General features: G+C 35.5%; 2 protein-coding genes across 3 annotated transcripts in view; one reads left to right on the forward strand and one right to left on the reverse strand.

Moving 5' to 3' along the window:
* The window catches only part of SLC16A6 (solute carrier family 16 member 6), a 33,488-nt gene extending 14,455 nt beyond the window's left edge, over positions 1–19,033 (forward strand). For both annotated transcript variants that reach the window (XM_027872867.1, XM_027872866.1), the window contains 4 exons: positions 8,475–8,618; positions 9,135–9,263; positions 14,643–15,455; positions 17,216–19,033. In XM_027872867.1, coding sequence (XP_027728668.1) covers positions 8,475–8,618; positions 9,135–9,263; positions 14,643–15,455; positions 17,216–17,463 — 1,334 coding nt within the window. In that variant the 3' untranslated portion in view covers positions 17,464–19,033. The remainder of the gene's footprint in view (positions 1–8,474; positions 8,619–9,134; positions 9,264–14,642; positions 15,456–17,215) is intronic.
* ARSG (arylsulfatase G) overlaps positions 1–24,691 on the reverse strand; it is a 176,454-nt gene that overhangs the window by 148,601 nt on the left and 3,162 nt on the right. The gene's annotated exons all lie outside the window — the stretch shown is intronic.

The following is a 24,691-nucleotide window of genomic DNA, read 5'->3' on the forward strand; positions in this document are numbered from 1 at the left end:
TTTAAATGTTTGGTTTTGTCAGTAAATAACTGTGTAGATAATGTTCTAATAATAATTTTTGTTTCTTTCCCATTTGTTGTGAATTCATTTTATTTTTTTTTATTTTGGGAATTTTATTTTCCTCTTTTTAACTAACATAAGCTAACAGTTTATCAGTTTTGTGATTTTTTTCAAAGAACTTTTAGTATTATTTTTATTGACTGTTTTATCTTCCATTTTTCTCCTCCAGTTCTCAAGATTTTTCCGTCTGTGCTTATTTTGGTTTGTTAATCTGTTGATACTTTAATTTGTTGGGGTTTTTTAAAGGACGTAATCAGTTCATTAAGCCTCTTTTTCTATTTTATTAGTGTATATTTTTAGAGGTACAGTTTTTCCTCTGGGTACTGCTTTATCTGCATACTCAGAATGTCGGCAGGTTTTATCATCATTTTTCTTTCACATGGGTGTTAATCATTGCTATGATTTGTTCTTTAACTGAACCATTCAGGATGGCAATATTAGCTCTCCATTTAGGAATTTATTTCTTCCTTATATTCTTGATTCAGAAAAATTTTATATTTCTGCCTTTTAAAGTTTATTATTTTTTGTGTCCCAGCATGTGATCTATTTTTGTGAAAGTACCATGTAGTATTGAGAAGAGCATATTTTAAATAACCCCATTCAGAAGACATCATGCCTTTTAATCTAACTTTGTTCAGTTCTATATTTTCCTTTCTGTTTATCTTTGTACTGAATTTATCCAACTCTGGGAGAAAATAATTAAAAGCTTCAACAGTTATTGCATTATAATCTATTATCTTTGGTTAACTTTTTCTTTATGAACTTATATGCTATGCCATTTGGTGAATATATGTGGAATACTGATGTTGCTTCACTGTCCAGGAACCATTAAGCAAGCTGTAGTTTTTCCTACTTACCTCTCTTGACATTCTGAATTTTAATTTTTGGTGTCTGAAAGCAGAGATGCAAGTCCTTTTTTGGAATTGCCTGGTGTATGTGGGGAGAAAAAGAGAGACAGAGAACATATTGTTTAGTCTCTGATTTTCATTCTGTATGTGTCTATTTTTAGATGTGTTTTTTTTATATTCAGATCATTGGGTTTTGTTTTCTTTGGATATTGTTGTCTGTATTCAACAGTTCTGGGAATTCTTCCTGTATTATTTCCTGTAGTGTGGTATTCAGGATTTCAAATTTCTCATGTTCTTCAAGGACACCTGTGATCTTTAAGTTACTTCTTTATATCAATCAGTTTGGCTTATACGGAATTCATGTGTTTTTTTCAAAATTATTATCTTTTACTTCTCTTCTGCCAAGTTTTCTTCCATTTCTGTATTTCTGAATTTAAAATCTGTCACTTTATTTTTCAGTGCTTCCATTTCTTTGGAAAGATTCTTCATCTTGTGTTCAAAATTCCTTATCCTATTATTATTATCTTCATCAATTCTGCATTGAGAACTGATTATGCCCTAATTTCCAAACTAGTATCTTTTAAAAATCTTATTTATCTTTTCAGTCATTCTGGAGTTTCTTGCTGTTGTTCCATATATGATCTGTGGGTAATCCTCGGAATTCTGTTTTTCACTGGGGATTTTGAATTCATTTTGTTTCATAGTATATAATACTTACTCAATGTGTTATGACCTTTCCTGGACTTTCATGGATTTTTCCTTCTGTGTTTATGAGTCAGCCTGACATTTTATCTGTTTAGGAACTAGGCTTATACCTACTCAATCTTTTTCTCTTAAACTTTTTGTTTTTCATTCATTTCCTTTTGTTTTTAGTAGCTTCTCTTTGGTTTCCATTCTTACTCTTCAGCTTCCATTCCACTAATGCATTGATGCCCAAGGTAGCACATTTAGCCTCTGTGCATTGGGGGTATGTAAGGACCCAGTTGACTTTCGGGCCAGAGTAAACACTGAGGAGAAGGATGGACCCCCAGCTATGTTTCTAGTTGCCTTTATCTTAGACACTGAAACCCCTTAGGACTCCTCCTTCAACTGGTTCCACCTTGCTTTTCCTCCTCTCCACCACCATTTGTATTTCCTTTCCTTTGAGTATCCCAGAATCAGTGACTTCTGTTTATTATAGGGTGGGGGAAGAGGGTTCAGACTGAGGCACTGCTATGAGGATTACTCTTTTGAAGTTGTGGGGTTAGAATAGCATGTATAAATGAACTCTCTACCTTCTTGTTGATCATACGACAATCCCAAACAATTCTTGCCTTGTCCCAAAAATTCCACCACATAGGAACTACACATCATGCTAGAGGTCTTGCTGTGTTATTATCTCAAGGAATCTTATTAAATGGAAATGCCTAACTGGGTTGGATCAGTAGATTATTCTCCATAATGAAGCAATGTGTTGTCCTGAAACAAGCCACTGGTTTTAAAATCAGAGGCTGTGATTTCGAATCTTAAATCTACTACTTAACTAGTTCTGTGACCTTGGGTAAATCACTTAACCTGCCTAAATCTCAGTTTCCTAATCTGTAAAATGAAGATAGATTAAATGACCTTCCAGCTCGAAATCCTATGAGCCTATGAATCTGCTTATGTCTTAAACCTATACAACCTCCTAGGGTGTATGTTCTACATGTTTCCACTGTATAAAATAATACCTTCTTATATTAGTCCTAACATTGATTTAGAAGATCTAGAACTATTATGTGATTTCTAGGGGGCAAGTTATGTCATCTCTTTGAGGCCTCAATTTCCTTATCTGAAAAATAAAAGATTTTTAGGTAGCTGATGTAAGGCCATATCCAATTATAATTTAAATTGCAGTGGAGATAATATTTCCAAGTTGTAAAGGGTTAATTTTCTCAGAAAGCTAATTAATATGTGCTATACTCAGGTTTCAGAATAATAGGCTTGAATCTAATCTCTTCTATCACTAAGGACAACAGTGTTGTCAACAAGAAGCTTCTATGCCGTTATTATTTTTAACACCAGCAGAAAATTAACTTCTTTTCCAACTATCACATCGCCTGTAGATGAAGATGACACCTTGCATACAAGTCATATTAGATATTGGTTTAGATTTTACTAAATTCTGTTTATGAAGTCAAATTTGACCTCTGGTCTGTTTCCCCTAATACCAAGTACTTTTCTGAGATTCTTTGCTACACAGCCCATCATCCTTTGCCCCAATTAGTTGCAGTCTTAACAAGCTGTTCATGTCAGCCTAAGTGAAACATAATTAGGAAGGTAAGTGCTGAGGAGGGAGGGGGAAAAAAACATAATATAGTATAAAGCCAAATGAATTTTTGGTTTATCTATTATCTTTTAATACATTTACCTATAATTCCCATCTGTTGGCGAAGATAAATGGAAGATCATTTGCTTTAGTCACATAAACCAACTATTTTTATAAGGATTCAAACAGCAAGAAGGCCTGAGGGAGAAAGAGCTGGAATTTGACCCTAGATATTGATTTCTTTTTGAAATATTAATTTACATATACATTGTGAAAGACAAAATGACAAAATTCTAAACACTGGAACAAAATCCAACTAGTTTTGATCACAGACAGTCTTTAGCATGATAAAGCTTTTCTCATATTGTGTCAGCTGACTTAGTTTTGACTGGATTTTCACTTTGTCCCTACTGCTTGATAAAATAAAAAATCAACTTTTATCAAGTACCTACTATGTTAAGGATATTTCATTGAGGGATAATGAGGCACAGTTCCAGCCCTCCAGTATCCAAAAAATCAGAACCTAAAAACATTTCCATAGTTAAGAATGATGAACTGAACTGAATAAAATTCTTCATTAAGACTTCTGTCTTAATTGCCTAATTGCCCTAATTGTCTTCCTAATATTTTCTTCTAACAGTTTTATTTCTTTTTTAAATTATTCTGGAATTCCTTGGGGTCATTCTGTGATTTTAGGATTATTCACAGAATTCTCTTTTTGATTAAGGAACTTTGGTTCACTCTCCTTTCTGGCCTATCCAAGTTTTTACTCATTCTTCCTTTTGTCTTTCTGTTGTTTATATGTTTATGAGCTACATTTTTATTTAGGCTTCCTTTTCTTTGGCTTTTATTCTTTCAGCCTCTCTTTTGCATTCTCAGTCACTTGTCTCTGATTTTCCACCACACTCTTTGACCCCCTTTCCCTCCCATTGCCATCCAGAACCCCCAGCTTAGTTGTCTTTGATCTGCTCCAGTTGTGAGATTTGGTTGCATGGAAAGGTTCTTGCCCAAAGTAAACTCTTGGGAGGAGCTATCTATCGCTGAGTGTCCAGTTCCTTTTCCCTTGGATTGAAGTTCTTTCCCCTCTATACCATGACTGCTGTCGAGATTCTTTTCCCTCTTTTCATTCAGGTATTCGCCCTTTCCTTTAAGTAACTTGAAAGAATCAGTGTCTGCTGCCTCTTGTGGGATGAGGAGGGATCAGGATTGTCACTGCTGTGGAGAGGGGCTGGGCAGGGACCCTGACAACAGCACAAGCCTATAAGATTGCTTGTTCTCACTGCCTCATGTTCTCAGAGATCAAGTAGGTTGAAAGGGGGTCATGGAATAGGTGTGTTAAATACTTAAGTTCTCCTGTTATTTCATGAATTTTTAAACTATCCATTATGGTGTCTCTATCTTGTAGATCCAATTTTAGTTATTCTATATCTGCTACATAATTCCCCAGGGGAAGGGGAATGTTGAAGTTTACTGAAAACAACTGCATCATTTTGCCAGTCATGTGATACTCCTCTATTTAAAAAAGAAAGAAAGAAAGAAATACAGTAGAGGCAAACACAAAGTTCTACATCAAGGTTTAGAAAAAATGTTACAGGTATAGGATGGGAGAGGCATAACTCGATAAGAGTTTCTATAATAAAAACCTTAGGCTTGTAGTGGACTAGCTCAGTGTGAGTCAGTAGAGTGGGAAGTCAAAATGATGCTCTTAGGCTGCCTTAAAAGAGATACTGTGTCCAAATGAGGTCAGATCACACCAACATAACTTTCAGGTTTGGAAACCAGATTTTGGGAAAGCCACTGAAAAGCTGGAGAGTGTTAATGAAAAAGGTGACCAAAAAAGTGAGAAAACTAGTGAAGTTATGACCATAATCAGGATCAAGTGAAAAAGCTTAGGAATGTTTCTCTAAGAGAAGAGAAAACTTAGGCCATGATAGCAGTTTTCAGATTTCTGGAAGGCTACCTTGAGGAGGGATTACATTTGTTTTACTTGGGCCCAGACAGTAGAACTAGAAGCATTGGGTAGAAGATGCAGAGAAGGAAATTAAGAGTTGTTGGAAGGAACAACTTCCTAACAATTAGAACTATCCAAAAGTAGCAGGTCCCACCTTACTGGAGGTCTTCAAGCAGAGGATGGAAGACCACTTGTGGGAAATCAAGGAATTTTAAGAGTTCCGTCGCCAGTTAGTCCAAACTCTACTTGAACAACCTCCCCCCCACCAAGATCCTCAACAAGTAGACAGTCCCTTTTCTGGATATTTTCTGGCTTATCAGTATCTTTTATAAAATGTGTCCAGAACTAGACATGATACTCCAGATGGACCTGACTAGGACAGAGTAGATTGGGACTTGTACCCCCTTATTTTTAGATACTGTGTATCTATTAATGCAATCTGAAGTCACATGGACTTTCTTGACTGCCACATCACACACACACCATTGACTGACTGAACTATCAGTCCGATAAAGCACCACCACCTTTTTCAGATGACCAACAGTTCATCTAGACATACCTCTCTTATCTTGTACTTGTGAAGTTTTTTTTTCCAAACCCAGTGTAAGACATTTCCTTTATTACTACTGTATTTCATCTTACTAGATTCAGCCTAATGTTCTAACTCATCTTTTGGAGTCTTCATTGTTGTCTAATATAGTGGTATCAAACTCAAATAGAAAATGGGGGTCTAATATAATGGCATAGGTTGGGATGGAGTGAAAGATTGTGAGACAGGTACTAAACACCTTGAGAACAGAAGGAGAATGACACAGGAGCTGGTAGATAATTGCTTCAAGGATTTGGATACAGTGATATAACTGGATAGAGTGAAATGGAGATAAAGTTAGAAATTTTGCCGAGTGTAAGTGGCAAAGAGGAAGAGTTCTGCAATGAAGAGAAATTTGTTAAAACAATGGTAAAGCTTGAGAGACTTTATCAAATGCTTTGTTAAAATACAGGCAAACTATATCTATAGCATTTTGCCCCCCAGTTTACCAGTTTTCATTATAGAATTGCTTTTTTAAAATCAAAATGTAAGACTTCACATTTTTCCCTAGTAATTGTTTTTTCCTGTTTGATTTAGCCCAATGTGTTCTAGCCAATAAAAGAGTTTTTAAAATACTCTTTGAGATCTTGTGTGTTAGCTATCAAAAGGAAATAAGGTTCAGTTGGCATGACCTGTTCTTGATGAAACTATGCTTATTCTTTGTTATAACTTCCTTCTCTAGATATTTACTAACTATCCTTTAAAAAATATATTATAGAATTGTGCCAGGAATAAGGCACTATAGTTTGCAGAGTTTATTCTTTTCCTGTTTTAGAAAATAGATACATATACTTTTCTCTAATCCTGTGATACCTTTCCCATTCTCCAAGTTCTTTCAAAAATCACTGTCACTGACTCAGCAGACGTATTTGCCAATTCTTTTGGTATCTGAACTCATCAAGGCAGCTAAGTACTGTCTTAATTATTTCCTTAATTTTCTTTGGGTATTAACTCCCTTTCGCCATTTTTGTACTATCTTTTCCATTCCAGAGATTTTCTTATTGGCGGAAAATGCAAACATAAAGTAAGAGATAAAAAATTCTGCCTTCCCTCTGTGTTTAGATAATGTCATTGTCCAATTTACCCCAAACATATTCTCTCTTTTGTTACCCTTAGCTTTCCCTCCCAGCCTCAGTTTTCTTACTCATGACACTATTCTTACAGGCTTTTAGATCCATCTTCCTTTACCTGCCTTTGCTTCTATCTTCTGTATATATCTTTTTAAAAACCTGAAATTTATGTTTTTCTTTGTTATAAGGGACAATTGTATTAGAGTCTGGAAAGGTGAGTGCTAAAAAGTTTCAATAAAACTTTTTAAAAATAAATAAAAGGAAATATATGTGAAAACATTCTGAAAAGTAAGATACTACTACTAACAAGAAAAATTAGTTGGTTGAGTACCTTTTGCAGCCACTTTGATCTCTGTAGTCAACTCCCCTTTTTCTTCCGCATGAGAATTACATCTCATTTTATATGTTTAGAATTGCATTCTTAACAGCTTCCCATCCTTCTTGAACTTTCTTCCTCTGTAGAATCCCTGGGATCCTACGTATACTTTCCCCAAACCCTTTGAAATAATTTCCATTGACCTCAAGAAGTTTAAGTTCAATCAGAAGAGCCAACATTTACATATGTAAATATAAAATTTATACAAGATAATTTGGGGAACGGGAGAGGAGACACTAGCATGTTAGGCCATTACCGAATTTCCTCTTCTTTATCACAAATCCTAAAGTAAACTTTTATCCCCTATCTTTTCCATCCCAGTAGCTAGTTCCTCCTTGAATGAAAACCAGATTGAGGATAGAATCATTAAATTATCATTTAGGTAAGCCAGGAAATTATTTGCTGCTCTGCTTTTGGTTGAGAATTTTATCACATGTCTAGATAACTAAATTCCCCAATAACTACTATTTATATTGAAGGCATTCTCGCTTAAGCATGCACTGGACTACATCAGTAATCCTTAACCACTTTTGTATAATTGAACCTCTCTGGTGAAGTAAATAGACCCCTTCTCAGAATAATCTTTTTAAATGCATAAAATAAAATACATGAGATTACAAAGGAAATCAATTATATTGAAATACAATTGTCAAAAACATTTTTTTTAAAGTTAGTGGACCCCAGGTTAAGAATCCCTGAGCTAAATAGTCTCTGAAGTTCCTTCCAACTTTAATTTTCTGAAAGTTTATAATCTCGTGGTATGAACCAAGACTAATTATCAATGAAATCCCTCTCCCAAATTCAAGTATATTTCTGAGGGATTTCTGTACTAATTGTACCAAACAGTGATTAATATTAGAAAGCAAAAGTACAAGGGAGAGGGATAAAAGTAGGAGAATAACAAAAGGCAGAATAGATCAGTAAAAATAACACAAGAGAGAGGAGAGGGTATTGGAAAGCTAGGAAAGAAAAATCTCTAGAATATTGTTAGATTTTCTACCCCAGATAACGGTCTATTCACATATCAAAACCTAATGAGTTTCAGAAAAAAGTGTTAGGAAAATTCTTCCTTCCTCAAATGCAGATATAAATCCAGAACATGTGTACCTGGTTTTCTTTTCATCCATTTGACACGAACAAATAATAAAATTACCCCCTAAGCTTTCTTAGGTGGACATTTTATAGAACTCATTTGCCTTTTTATATACTATCTTACATTTAAGACTGAAGGTTTACAACTTAAGTTAGCATTCAAACCTATAAGACTTATAACTTTATATTCTTTCCATGTAGCTCCTCTGTCCACAATATTGACCAGTCGTTTTGGTCATCGTCCAGTGGTGATTGTAGGAGGACTGTTAGTCAGTTCGGGGATGATCGTGGCATCCTTTTCACAAACTGTTGTTCATATGTACATCACTATTGGAATAATCTCTGGTAAGTGTTGCCTTGGATTAAAATGTTCCAGCTCTTTAAATTTCTATGAGGTGGGGGAGAAAGAGGAGAGTTCACTCAAAAATTCTTCTAAATTGGGTAACTGGATAACATCTTTTTTTTTTTTTACTTTTGAAATGAGATTCCAGGTATGATATATATTAAACATTCTACCTGATTTAAAAAAAAAAAAACTTTTCAGAGGACCCTTTCCCTAAGCTGATTAAAATTAATCCTTTTGAAAAAACTCATTTGTTTTCCAAAGTACAACTGAACAATTGCTTGGATCTGTGGATAATAAAATATATACCATTCATGTCATCTGCCTCACAATCTACCACACTTAATAACACCTTCATGAGGTGCCATCTTTCATGATCTCCTTGTCCAGAATGAATTACTTGGTTAGAAAATCTGATCTTATTTTCTTCTTGAAAAAGAGAAATCTTTAAAAGCACTTTAATATCAGTGTGTTCTTTCTTCTTGGTTATCATGATACTTTCTGACATCTGTTCACAGGTTTGGGATTCTGCCTTAGCTTTCTCCCTACTGTCACCATTCTGTCACTATACTTTGAAAAGAGACGTTCCCTGGTGACCGCAGTTGCTTCCACAGGAGAATGTTTTGCAGTGTTTACTAGTGCACCAGGTAAGTGAACCAAAATATTTTACAACTTAAAAGAGAATAACAAAAGTCCTTCTCCAACCTTGCCCACCTTTTGGGGTGGCACAGTAGATAAAGGACTGGACCTGGAATCAGCAAGACCAGAGTTCAAATTTGATCTCAGCCACTTAACTAGCTGTATGACCCTGGACAAGTCACTTAACCACTCAGCCTCAGTTTCCTCAGCCATAAAATGAGGATAATAATAGTATCTACCTTCCAAAATTGTTTAGAGGCTCTAATGAGATAATATTTTTATAGCGCTTAGCACAATGCATGGCAAGTAGTGGGTGCTTAACAAATGCTACTCTTTCTCCCCCACCCCCAATTCCTTTGCCTCTTCACACTAAAATTTCCTGGCTACTACTCCTTTATGTCTTCCATGGTTGCCTCACTTCCTCAACTGTAACTGGGAGTAATTATAGTACCTACCTACCAGGGTTGTTGTGAGGATCAAATTGTAAAGCACTTAGCACAGTGCCTCACATGTAACAGAAGCTTAGTAAATGCTTGGTACCTCTCCTTTCCTTCCTTCCATCTGCTACCACACAGTCTAAGTTCTTGTTCTCTCTCTCTCTCCCTCTCATTCTCCCAAACACTTGTTTGGGATGCCTTCCCTGGACATTGGTCATTTTCCATTCAGGGAATGCAAACTATTTTAATATCATCCCAAGCTAATCTCCAGGTAAAATATTGGGTAGAAAATATAAATGATTTTGGATTCTATACCATTTTTCTCTCCATTGACTCAAATAATTGTTGACTACACGGAGAGTATACAATGAAATCTGATGGAAGAGTTCACTTGAGAGATACAGAATTCTTGGCCCTGCCACTGTCTTGATGCAAGAACTTCTTTCCCCCAACTCCATTTTAAAAAAATCTGTAGAATCAGCTCAGTATTGGTTTCAATTGAGTCTAAAAGACTTTGAACTACTCAATGATAAAAGATACCCTAGTGTTCCTCATTATATATACTAATAAAGGGGAAAGAGGTATGGGCAAAGCAACATATAATTCAAAATCAGTAACACAGCAAAATTTGTTATGTTCCTAGATCAAAGGATTTAGAACTGGAAGAAATCTTAAAAGTTATCTAATCCATCCCCTTCATTTTAGACCCATAGAGGTGAAGCAACTTGCCCATGGTCATGCAGGAAATAAATTAGAAGACCAGAGTTTGGTTGAGGAATCAGATCTGCTGAGTCATCATACTAGTTAATAGTGAATTATGATATATGCTGTACTCAAAAAGAATCCTCCTACAGCAAAGCATAAACAACTGAAACCATACTGAACATAATTTAATATTTATTTCATGATTTTGAAATATTACAGCATCTTTTCAGGGTTATTATTTTGAACATCAGTCATAATGTTTTATTTGTCTGGACAGATTGGCTAATAGAAAATTGCAGCTAGTGGAATAAGTGACAATTTATCATTTTCGTTAATACTGCCTCAAACATTTTTCATTTCATCTTCTAGGTGCCTCTAATAGCAGCAGCCTAGAATTCAAATCAATGGCAAGGAGGGAAAAGATCCTAGGCTGCTTTGATTTTTTAAAAAAATGGATAGATAACAGGACAATAGATTTAAAGCTGGAAAGGAACTTAGAAATCATCAAGTCCAACATACATTTTTTTTTAATAAGAAACTGAGACCTAGGGGCAGCTAGTTGGCATAGTGGGTAGAGCACCAGCCCTGAAGTCAGGAGGACCTGAGTTCAAATCCAGTCTCAGATACTTACTAGCATTATGACCCAACATTATTTATGACCCTGGACAAGTCACTTGACCCTGATTGCCTCCCCCCAAAAAAGAAAAAAAAACTGAGGCCTAATGAGGTATAGTGATTTTCTCAGGATCTGACAGCTAATAATTAGACAGAATGTGAATCCAGGTCTGACCTCAGATACAACATTTTCACTATGACACTATCTTCAAAAAAAGTGTGTGTGTGTGTGTGTGTGTGTGTGTTATGATTCTTTCCCAACAGTCTCTAGGTAATGAGGTACGCTGAAGTAAAAGGTTTTTGTGTCTAAAGTTAAGTTCCAAGCATTGTCTTCTTATCTTTAGAGATGAATGCCCCAAATCAACGTATTTGTAATATCTCATATGATCATAGATTCTAAATCTATGATCATTATATGATTTAAATCTTTGCAACAACCATGCTAATTTCCAGATCCTTAACTTGTTTTTCAAAGGTTTTTATTTGTTTGGCTGGCTGGCTGGGTGTTTTTGCTAATTTATTACCTAGGATCTGGGAATTGAAGGAGACTTTACATGTCATAATCTAGTCTAAATCTCTTACTCCATACAGGAAAACATGTAAAAAAATGAGAAATTCAGTACCCATTTCTCCAGTCTTAATTGTTAGATAAAGTTATGTATTATGTTGAGGCAGAATCTAATGCTTTAGCTTTAACCCTTTCATCCCAGTTCTGTCCTTCAGAGCTGCACAGACTAAATTTAATCACTCATCCTTGTGGCAGCCTTTCATATATTTGAAGACAGCTGTCATATACATTCTCTCATCAAATGACAGTCACTGTAGAGCATTGGAAAGAGCATTGGATTTGGAATTAGCAGACCTAGGTTCAAATCCCAGGTCTGGTGTTTGTTATATTTGTGACCTTAGGCAAGTTATCTAACCTCTCTGGCCTTGTTTCTTTGTCTGTAAAATTACAAAGTTGGATTAGAGGATGTGTCTTACAGTCACTTCTAGATCTAAATCTATGACTCAACAAATGCAATAAACATGTATGATATATGTCTGTTGACATCTATGTGCATTCCTTCTTCACCCAAACATTTCCTCATTCGGCGGTTTTAAATTCCTTCTTCGGTAGTTTGTCAGTGTTCTTACTATGGCATCCACAAGTGAATGCAGAATCAATCCTAGCATTTTCAAGTCTAGTGGGATCCATAGCAGAAAGAACTTGCCACTCTAAGATATTCCACAAACTGTCATCTAGCCTCTGGTGAAAACCTCAAATGATGGGGAATGCACCACCACTTTGGGACAGCTCTAATTGTTAGGAAGTTTTCCTTGATCTAAAATCTAAATTGGTTTCCTTTGAACTTCGGCCTATTCCTCCTGGTTTTGCTCTCTGGAACCAGACAGAATAAATCCCGTTCTTCTTTTACATGACAGCCCTTAACATTTTTGGACACAGCTATCATGTGGGTTCCAGGGCTTTCCTAGGTCCTTTCCACCTCAACAATTCTCCATTCTTTCAAATATTAAAGAAGTTCAGTGATCATGACTGAAGTTTCTTCAGCTTGTCAATGTCATTTCCTAAACTGTAGCACTCAGAACTGAACAGAGCACCCCAAATGAAGTCTGATAAGGGTGCCTATCCTCTCCTTATTCCAGGAAACTAGGTTTCTCTTAGAGTAGCTCAAGAGATGAAGAAGCTTTTATGGGGGACCACATCACACTGCTGACTCTTACTGAGATTACAATTCACTGAAACCCCCAGATTTTTTCCAAACAAAGTTCTGTCTCATCATGCCTCCCCTATCTGTACTTCTAAGGTTGATTTTTTTGTTGTTCCCAAGCATAAAACTTTACATTTGTTCCTACTGGATGCCATTAAATTGGAATCAGCTCAGTGCTCTAGTTTACTAAGAGTCTGTTGGATCCTGACTTTGTCACCCAATGTATTCACTGCCCCTCACTTCCCACCCCTAGTTCTGTGTCATCTGCAAATCTGATGAACATATATCTATCCCTTCATTCAGATTAAGTTAAGATTGTTAAGTGGCTCAGAGCCAAGCCCAATTTCCTGGGGCACTCTACAATAGATCTGCTTCCAAGGTAACATTGAACCCCTAAAGACTGCTCTTTGAGTCTAGACAGTCAGCCAGTTCTGAATCCATCTAATTATGTTATCTCTAGCTTGGGTTATCTTCTTCTTCTTTTTTTTTTTTTTTGGCTACAAGCTGAGTATACTTTATTAAGTACTTTGCTCAATTCTAGATAAACTACCTTCTTAGAGCATTCTTCTGATCTACTAATTTAGTAACCCTGCCAAAAGAAAGGAAAATAAGGTTAGTTTGGCATGACCTGTTCTTGATGAAGCCATACTATCTCTTCATAATCACTGCTTCCTTTTAAAGATGTTCACTAACTCTTTAATGATACATTCCAGAATTTTTCCAGGAATCAAAGTCCAGCTCAATGGCTTATAGAGTGCAGAATGTATCCTCTTTCCTGTTCTGAAATTCAGCATAACCTTTACCTCAGATCCTTCCCTCCTCAACCATTCTCCATTCTTTCAGATATCATAGACAATGGTCAGCAATGGCATCTACTATTTTTTTGCTATTTGTATCCATAGAGCTTAGCACAATGTTTTCCACAAAGTAAGTACTTAATAAATGCTTTAGTCATTCATTCATTCATTTTTCATTGGCTCATATTGTGCTTCCAGTGAACTGGAACAGTAAGATTTGGTAAAAAGAGCACTGAATTGGGAGTCAGATGACCTGGGGTTCTAATCCTCGTTGTTGTTTAGTGGTTTTTCAGTTGTGTTCAATTCTTCATGACTCCATTTAGGGTTTTCTTGGCAGACACTGGAATGGTTTGCTACTTCCTTCTCCAGCTCATTTTACAGGTGGAGGAAACTGAGGCAAACAGGGGTAAGTGACTGAGGCAGAATTTGAACTCAGGTCTTCTTGACCCCGAGCCCAGTGCCTGAGCAGTGTGACATCTAGCTGCTCTGTTCTACCACTAATTAGCTTATAAAAACATGTGCTAGTCACTGTATTCTCTGGGCCTCAGTTTCCTCATGTGTACAGTGGTAGGAGTGATGAGAATTATATTAGATGAACTAAAACCAACCACCTTTAATATATTAAAAATTTTACATTGCTTATGGGCATATTTACAAATCACAGGCAAATTGGAATCAATGAATTACAAATAGAAAAAAATTAATGAATAGCTTTAGTGTCAATAATCTCTACTATGCATTATTGACTTGTCTTACATCTTCTAGTTCTGCCTGATACAATGTAAACCCCCAGTACCACTTTTGTTGGAGGTGAGGTAGCTCTTCCATTCTTTGCCTAAATCCTTTATAGATGGTTTTTGTTCGTGCATTTAGTGTTTGAAATCTGACCCCAGTGGATTGAAGAAATGGGCAAAACAATATTCATTTTCTTTCCTTGAGTTTTGTATCTCTTAACATTTCTACATCCTTATTTATTTATTCAAAGTATATTACCTAGCATGTGGTCCCAAATATGGAGGTTATCTTTTAAAATTTATTGCTAAATCAGAATCTGTATTGTTTCTTATTAGGTCCATTATCAACTTTGACTTTTGTTATTTCTTTTCTCCCAAATATTCAAGCCATCACAGCTTTGAAAGAGAAAATTGGCTGGAGATACAGTCTCTTCTTTGTTGGTGTACTACAGTTAAACATTATCATCTGTGGATCCCTGCTTCGACCAATTATAATCAGATCACCTGGAACACCAAAAGTACCCTCAGCCGAAAATCGGAAAGAAGTACAGTACATGCTTGAAAATGAGAAAACACACACCTCAATAGACTCCATTGACTCAGGAGTAGAATTAACTACCTCACCTAAAAACGTGCCTAGTCATGCCAATGCAGAACCTGAGCCAAAGACTGACATAGAAATCCTGGTAAAATCCAGTGATACAAAACCAGGTGAAAAAGCTTCATTATTGGACTTTTCCATTTTGAAAGAAAAAAGTTTTATTTGTTATACACTTTTTGGTGTATTTGCTACACTTGGATTTTTTGCTCCCCCTTTGTACATCATTCCTCTGAGCATCAGTCTGGGTGTTGACAAGGATCGTTCAGCTTTTACATTATCTGCAATGGCAGTGGCAGAAATTTTTGGAAGAATTTCTGCTGGTTTTGTCCTTGATAGAAAGCCCATCCGTAAGATCTATATTGAGCTTATCTGTGTTATTTTGTTGACTGTATCTTTATGTGCCTTTCCTTTTGCTTCTGAATTTTGGGGTCTTATAACATGCAGCGCATTCTTTGGGTTCATGCTTGGAACAGTAGCAGGTACTCATCTTCCTTTACTAGCTGAAGATGATGTAGTGGGAATTGAGAAGATGTCTTCTGCAGCCGGAGTCTATGTCTTCGCTCAGAGTATATCAGGACTTGCTGGACCACCCCTTTCAGGTAATTTACATGTATATCTTGCTCTCTAAAATGTGCTATAGTTAGCTACTCTGCGGATTCTGCATTATATTCCTCACTAGATCAGAGCTTTAGGTTTTGGGAGTGGGAAAGGACCTTAGAGATTAACTAATTTGAATTCCACATATACAAAGTGACTTGATCCAAGGTCACAGACTGAATAATGACACAATCAGGCCTGGAACCCAGATGTTCAGTGCTCTTTCCACCATGGTGTGTTGTTGGCAAGAAAAAAGCTAGTGTGGTAATGCCTTTACCCAAGCTGATTGCTGGTTCATCTCTGCTCACACAGTTAAGACTAGAACCTAGGTATTCCTCACTTCAAGGCCAACCCTCTAGCTACTAGGCCTGCCTCTCATCTGACTAATAGAATAATGAAAATTAAAGATTTCAAAAAATATTCCTTCTCATAAAGGTTGTTATAGTCCTGGGTGCACAGTTGTACCCATGTACTTGCTGATGGATTGCTGTAGCATAAGGCCTTGGTAAAAGGGGCATGAATGTGATTTATAGCATTGGCGTACAATACATACTTAATGATGTTGTGAATCAGTACATCATTAAGTGTGCTCCAGTAGTGTGCTGTTTCATTTTACAAAGATATGTGAATATGTTTGAGGGGAAGAGTACATTTGTTGTTTTAGTTACTTTAAAAAACAGAGTTTACAAGGAAGAATTCATCTTTTTTTCAAATGACCCTCCGTGACACACAAAACTCCGCTATTTCACCCCTTCTCAGGTATAGAATACTTTCTGGCATTTGGGAGATATTTTCTTACATTACAGATTATCTTAATTCTTCTTGAAACTAATGCTATAGTTGTGATACAGCTTTCTTCCCTCCACCATTTCTTTTAAAAGTTTCTTATTTTAGTTTACGTTTGACAAATGTCAGCAAATGTGAACATTTCGAAATCCAAAGAATAGAAAGGATTGTATATGAAACCATGAATCTCTATACTATGTGTAGTTTTTTAAAGTATATATTAAATTTAACACAGTAGTACTAACATTGCCCAGTTTCTAGTGCCCCTTCTGAACTTCCTTTTGCTCTCTTCTATGTATTTTTTGTATTTGTATGTTTAACATTTTTTCTTTTTTGAATCAATATCACTACCTCCTACTCCCAGCTACAACTCCCCCCTGCTAAAAAGTAAAAGTCTTCCTTTATAGTTAATAAGTATAGTCAAGCAAAAGAAATTCACATATTGGCTGTATCTGAAAATGTACATCTTGTAGTCTAATACTTTTCTGCCAAGAAATGGGAAAGCATGATTCACTAGTTTTCTGAAGTCATGATTAGGCATTGCATTAATTAGAATTAACTATTGTTTCAAAGTCATTTTCCTTTATAATATTGTAGTCATTATAGAAAACTGTTTTCCTGAAGTCTTCCCTGGTTTCTCTAAATTTTTCCCTTTCATCCCTTCTTAAGGGTCAATACTAATGTGTTACATTAATATACCATACTGTTTGGCCACTCCTGAACTGTTAACCCCTGCCCCCAATTTCCAATTCTTTGTTGTAATAGAAACTACTGCTGCTAAAATATTTTTTGTATATATGGGTTCTTTCTCCTGGTCTTTGATCTCTTTGGGGAGATATAGGCCAGTAATGCTGGATTTAACATTCCCATTTTTAATAACATAAATCAGAAAAACTAGAATGTTTTCTCAGTGAGATTTGGGGAAAGGTATCCACTGTTTCTAAAAACTTTTCTTACATATCATGTTTTCCTCCAGGTATTTTAGTGGATAGCACCCACAATTATGCTTCAGCTTTCTACTCCTGCGCAGCTGGCATGCTAGTAGCAGCTATTTTTCTGGCACTCGTGAGACCATGCAAAGTTGGACTGTGTCAGCATCCTCTAGATGAAGCAAAGTCTGAGAGTCAGAAGTCAAAAGCTTTACAAGATACACCTGAAGACTTTCTTGAAATGGACCTTGGGAAACATGAAAACAAAGTAAACAAGAAAAATGAAGTAGTATGATGACAGTTTTTCAAATAATATCAAATACTGGGTTAATAGGACTGTGAGGAAAAGGTGACTGACTACCCTTTCTTCCCCATTGTCAGAAACTACATTTTAACAGGAATGTACGTATATGTGAACAGGACTATCAACATCTTTTTGAAAAGTTTTCTTTTTCAGTTTATTTTTAAGTCAGTCAGTCAAAAACAAACAAACAAAAACGCTTCCATTCAAAATCTGGTTGTATGTCATTAACTATATGAGGATGCGTTAGACCTTCACATTCCCATTTTTAAAGAGGTGCTAAGCATCAGCCAAGTGTTTTCACAGCTCTAATTCCCATGCTAATAAACTGGGATCTTATGAAATAACTTAGCCCATGTGACAATGAGCAGACCACTCAAAAATTCTTAAACACTACTGAAAACTCCTTGACCTTTTTAGGAAAATGAATAGATAAATATGAATAAAAAAATTTTTAAATAATGACTTTGGTGTTTCCATTTGGCAAAACATGGGCTCTTATTTTTCTAAATGGATCAATTTGATGTAGAATTTTAGACCAAATAGTTTATCAATAAACTGAGGAATTGTGAAATAAATAACAATAATAACTTGAATTGGATAAATGTGAAGATTACCACTTACTTTTATGGCCAGTTTTTACCATAAGTATTTTAATACAAAATACTTTTCCAAAATAGCATTCTCAAATATATTTTTTGTTGTTTTGAGTTATTCCTACATCTGTGATTGTAGTGTGTTAAATTTAAACCAGTATTTATTTTTAAGTTATTCTAGGATGGTTAAAAGCTGATAGTTATTATAAGAAATTAAATATGAAAACTAGTAAAATGCATTTTTACCTCCTTTCAGCTATCCTTTCAATGCCTCAAAATAATCTTTTGTTTTGTAAAATTACTGTCTTGAAAACCCAGACTGTAATGATTTCTGAATTTTGCTTTGGAATGATTTTACACAAACTTTGCTATTTAAAAACAGATAAAACCCCACTTGGGCAAGAATAGCAAACCACCTTACTGGATGTGATTTAGTTTATTGGGTTTGTTTTTTTTTAATCATTCATCTCCTAAAAATACTTGAGAAATTTCTTGGATCAGAATTGTATCACGTTAATTCTGATTTTTTTTAAAAAAATTACTGAATTGTTGAAACATTAAGACACTTAGGACTATCATTGAGTTGCAAGATACTGTTTACATCTTGTTGGTTGTTGTTTTTCCAACTTAACACCACATGTACAGTATTTCCCATTTCAGGGTTACTTATGAAGGGAAGTGTGAAGGCAGCCTGATCAGTGATGGCCCTTGCTTGCTGCCCCCATCTTTTCTATATCTCTGCTGTTATTTTAAGACAACTCAGGGGAACAAACAAGACAAGTGCACACACACAGCTGCATATAAAGTGGCATCACTCATCACTTGCTATGTTTTGTACAGCATTTTATCAGCAATAGATGTACTGGACAATCTGTAAAATTTTGTGGGAGTGGGGAGGGGGTGGATGGGAATGTAAATGCCCCCCAAAACAGGCACTCTTAACAATAAATAAAGTGGATATAGCAATTCTTCTGACTCTGCTTGAGAACAATGTTGAGCTTGTGGCAGTTTGTATATTTATATTACTTAAGCACTTTACAACTTAATCTTTTTCTTTTCCTAAAATGTCCAATACCAATTTCATGTTAATAATTGCTCTTTGTACATTCTGAATGTAATAGCATGAACAAGTATGTGTGTCTTTCAGCAGACCAATACTCTTAGGTTTTTAAGTGGTAAAAAATAAAACAGGATTGTTGATTTGGGCGGTATTATATCTAATGAAATTCTGGTATTGCTAGGAAACAATGAAATTTGCAATAAATTCATGAGGATTTTTTTTAAAGACTAATTTCTTCTATTACAAAGTTGCCTGAGTCCTGAATCTTCTTCATTAGTTGGAAAAACTAATTTTGTAGTGTAATTAGCAAAGTAGTAAACAACCTGAAGATGATTAATTTCAAGTACAGCCTTATTTCTTCCACCCAGCAAAATCTTTTTTAAAGATTCATTTGAAATCTTCTCTTCTATATCTGTATCTTACAATTGAAGTATATGAAATAATAATATCCTTAAACCATTATCCTAGCAGGAGAATAAGTGCCAAAAATAATACAAAGATCAAAGATACAGTATATTTGCAGTTACATAAAAGGACCTTACAGTATTCCAAGATCACACAGTTGTAAATGGCAGAGCTGGGATTTGAGCCTGAATGAGTGAATGAATGAATGAATAAGTGAGTAAATGAATGAAAAAAACATTTATTAAGCACTGTGCTAAATGCTGGGGATATAGATTGACAAGATAATCCTTGCTCTCAAGGAGCTCACATTCTAATGGAGAGGCAACACATACAGAGCCTGCAAGTTAGATGAAAAAGCAAAATAAATATTAGCTCATTTGATCTTCACAACCACCCTGGGAGGTACATGCTATTATTATTATTCCTGTCTTACAGTTGAGGAAACTGAGGCAAACAAGTTCAAGTGACTTGCAGGGATGGGAGTGGAGAGAGGGGCACTAAGATACAAGCTTATGATGCTGAATTTTCCAGGCCACAGCACTCTATCCACTGCCTATCCTATCCTATCCTATCCGCCTCTGATAAAATCAAATCAGTTTCTAATGTCGAGTCATTTGACAATGCCAAAGACTTTGGTTATGAGAACTTTCTTTTTTGGACCTGTCACTTGCTGTGACTGTAGCATCTGCAGGAGCAGTTTCCAGGCTGTAGATTCAGAGGTAGCTTCCCAAAATGATGGCTGTGGGCACTGGGTTAGAAGCATTGCTATTCCCAAGGCTCTCAGTCCTAAGTTATCTCCACCAGGGTATGAAAGGAGATGGTGATTAAGATGGTGGTGGTGGCGGTTTGACTTGCCTAGCACAGGCTGCCACTTGTCTTTCCCTCAGGTGCTATCAGTAAGACTGGTAATAGATGATTTACATTAATAACTTAGATATTTTTACTATTTCCTGAAGTGATTAAGAAAAATATATTCTAAGTTTGTTTACAAAATATGATGTAATATCCAAGCATTGTTGTTGTCCCTACCAATGTTGTTTAATAACAACATCATTAGTATATCATAAGAGCACCAGCCCTGGAGTCAGGAAGACCCGAGTTCAAATCCAGCCTCAGACACTTACTAGCTGTGTGACCCTGGGCAAGTCACTTAACCCTATTTGCCTCAGTTTGCTCTTCTGTAAAATGAGCTGGAGAATGCAATGGCAAACAATATCTTTGCCAAAACTCCAAATAGGGTCATGAAGACCGACACAACTGAAACAACCAAACAACAAACCTAACCCCATTGCAGTATTATTTAAACAACGGCCAGAGATGCAAAAATATGAGTTTAGTGTTGCCTGAAAACATTATTTTGACTAAGGTAATGTTTTTGCCAAACCAAGTAATAAAGTTAGGCAGGGAGTGATTATAAATATAGGGTGAATAGTGTTTACCAATTGCTTATAAGCAATGTTTCAAAAGAATGGGTAAAAAAAAATTGGCAAAGAAGACAAAATTATGGCTTACTTGGAAAACCCATGTGAATAAGCAAAGACTAATTGGTATTGTTAATAGTTTCAATAAAGAATAAAGATACGAAATAAATGCATAAAAATCATTAGTGATTTATAGCAATAACAAAATCCAGGAGGAAAAAATAGAAACAGAAATCCTATTCAACATAATTACAAAATGCTAAAATATTAGTTAATTACCAAGACATTCAAGACATGAATAGAATTGCAAAACACTCCTTTAAGAAATGACTTTAATAATAATTGTAATAATTAATTGCTCATAGTTAGGTAATGCCAATAAATCAAATATAATGGTACTACCTGAATTAACTTCTAGGTTTAATACTATGCCAAATGAACTACCAACGAGGTACTTTTTAAGAGCTACACAGAATATTAATAATTTGGAAGAATAAAGTATTTAGGATCACAAGACTAAAAAAGTAGGGATGAAGGAGGAATAGAACTTCCAGATTTCAAGTTATTTCATAAACCAATAATCACCAAAAGTATTTGGTACTAATAAAAAAAAAAAGCTCTATTTCAGGAAGAACTGCCTATTTGACAAGAACTGCTGGGAAAACCAGGAAGTAGTTTGCCAAAACATTACAAAACATTGTAGATCAGCATCTTACATGATATACAGTAGGTTAGACATGGCTACTCAACTTTAAAATAATCAGTCATTTTTTTTAATGGAGGAAGATGGATGGAGGTATCATTCACAGTTATAGCTAGGGAGAGAATTTTTAATCAGATATGTCACAGAGGGGATCAGAAAAAATAAAATTTCAATTATGTGAAATTGTACAGTTCTTTTTTTTGCAGGATCAACAGACCTAAAATAAAAGGGAAAAATATTGCATCAAATAAATCTGAAAAGGTCTAATATCTAAGATAATATGAGGAATTAACATATATGTCAGACCAAGAGTCATTCCCCAATCAAAAGGCCAAAGGATATGAACAAATGGTTCTTGAAAGAATTGAAAATATCAATCTCATATAAAAGATTGCTCCAAATCATTAATATTGAGATGCAAATCAAAAGAACTCTGAGGTATGATCTCACACCTACCAAAATGACAGAGATGAAAAATGATGTAAACAGTCAATGATGGGCAAGCTATAGAAAGATTGCCGTTGTTGCTGAGTCTTTCAGGCACGTCCAACTCTTTGTGACTCCATTTGGGGTTTTCTTGACAAAGGTACTGGAGTGGTTTGCCATTTCCTTCTCTAGCTCATTTTACATTTGAGGAACTAAGGTAAACAGGGTTAAATGACTTGGCCAGGATCACACAGCTAGTAAGTATCTGAGACCGGATAGGAACTCACCAAGAGGAATTTTCCTGACTCCAGGCCCAGCAATCTGGATTCTGTGCCACCTAGCTGCCAAATGGAAAGACAAGTACATAAATATACTAATGAAAGAATTGTGAATTGGTCCAAACGTTCTAGTGAGCAATTTGGGATTATGCTTTGTGAATGAAATGAGAGGGAGAAAATAAATGCTTTTTAGTTGAAAATAAAATAATTTTTAAAACTTATAAAAAGTGAGTAAAATATTCATACTTTGACTCAGTTCCCACTGTTAGTCATATACTCCAAAAAGGTCAAAGACCTTCAAAGATACCCCATATAATGAAATATTCATAATGACATTTTTTTCCTGGTAGCAAAGAACTAGAAATAAAAATAAGTATCCATTGACTAGGGAATGATTACATAAATCATTTTACCTGAATGTTATGGAACATTACTTCCACCATAAGAAACAGCAAATAAAAAGAATTCATAGAACCATGGGAAGACCTTTATAAATTGATGTAAAGCAGATGATGTAATTGATGTGAGCAGAACCAGATAAACAGTAAACACAATGATCACAGTGGCTTAAATCAGAAAAAGAACAAAAAAATGGAATTCTATGCAATTATAATAACCCGGGTTAGCCTGAAGAACAGCTGAGAAAATGTATCTCAATTCATCATAGAAGTGGGAAGCTATGGGTGTGGCACATAACATATACTATTAGACAAAGGCAATGTAGTTGGTTTTGCTGAACTGATGTTCTTTTAATTTTTTGTTATAAGAGATAGCCTTCTGGGTAGGGAAGGGATATACTTGGAAATGAATGTGATATAAAAACAAAAGGCATCAGGGTTTTGCTTTTTTTTTTTAAAGACCAAAAATAAAATGAATAGTTTAAATAATCACTCCTACCAGGACTTTACAATAGATACAGGATGGAGAACTTTCCACATTTCCAATTTTGCATTTGAAAAAACCATTTTTGTGTACAAAGTTAATGTAAACAGAGTTCTAACAGCTTGGCCAACCATAGTTGTACAAAATAAGGAAACTAGGTCCCCCTAGCGTTAATGTTTTTATAATTCAACAGAACAAGGGAAAAAAAGTTATTCAAATCAAATGATTACTTATCTATTCATCAACACTGCAAAACCTCCAGTTATCATAGTCACAAACTCATTCAGACTTAACATGGAGCAGTTTTTATTGTTGTTGGGGAGGGTGGGGGAGTGGGGAGGTGACAAAACCAATGAGATTTAAATTGTTAAACGGCTTCAGCCAAAATCTGGTATCAGATACAATTGACGTCTCAATGGTGTTTAAGAGATCTTCAAGCAAATACTCTTGAGACCTCTCAAAAGATAAGTGAGAAATAAGTGATGTAATTCATAATCATTTAATCCACGCTTTCACCTCAAATATAAACCAAACTATCAACAACAACAAAAAAAAAACCAACCAGTCAACATTACAACCCTCAGGTTTTTAAACTGCTGCAATTATCCTGAAATTATTAATTTCCTACCAACACCTATCTTTTACAAAGTAAAACCTGGGGTGAAAAAAGTAAAATCTGGCATGCATTTAGCATATTTGTCCAAGAGAATTCAATGCTGCTGCTTCAAATCTTAAAGGGTTACTTCGGGAACAACGAATTACCTGGTTCAGAACCCCATTCAGGGACAGCTAGTAGTACAGTGCTGGACCTGGAGTTAGGAAGACCCGAGTTCAAATACAGACTCAGACACTTACTAGCTGTGTGACTTTGGGTGAGTCACTTACCCTTTGTTTGCCTCAGTTTCCTCAACTATAAAATGGGGATAATAATAGCACAATTATGAGGATCAAAAGATATATTTGTTAAAAAAAAAAAAACAGCACAGTTCCTGGCACAAAGTAGGATTTTAATAAATGCTTATTCTCTTCCCTCCCTTATTTCTCACCCAGGCCAAAATATTCAATTAACCAAAGTCAAACTGCTTTAACTGCACAAGTCAACTGTCAGGAAGAAAATAGAAAATTCATCAGCTAAACCTAAACGGGAAGATATAGGGTAGACAGTTTTTGTGAGGAAGACTCTAAGAGTTGATTATTAATACATAATATTTTATGTATTAATACATAAATTTGAAAATGGAAAGGCCCCATTCTTTCAATCCAACCCACCTTTCCTCTATTTTCTTAACTATGGCTAATAAGGGCCTCGGAACGTTTTCTTCTTGGTGAGCTTCTTTTCAGGGTGGTAACAAAGATTTTTCCTGCTCCATCATCTTTCATCATCCTTAGAAACATTTGAAGATGATAACAAGAGAAAAGGTTAGTCTCTAGAACGCTTTCTACAATGCATC

The sequence above is a fragment of the Vombatus ursinus genome, unplaced genomic scaffold, assembly GCF_900497805.2.
Source record: "Vombatus ursinus unplaced genomic scaffold, bare-nosed wombat genome assembly UNPS02014801.1, whole genome shotgun sequence".
NCBI lineage: Eukaryota > Metazoa > Chordata > Mammalia > Diprotodontia > Vombatidae > Vombatus > Vombatus ursinus.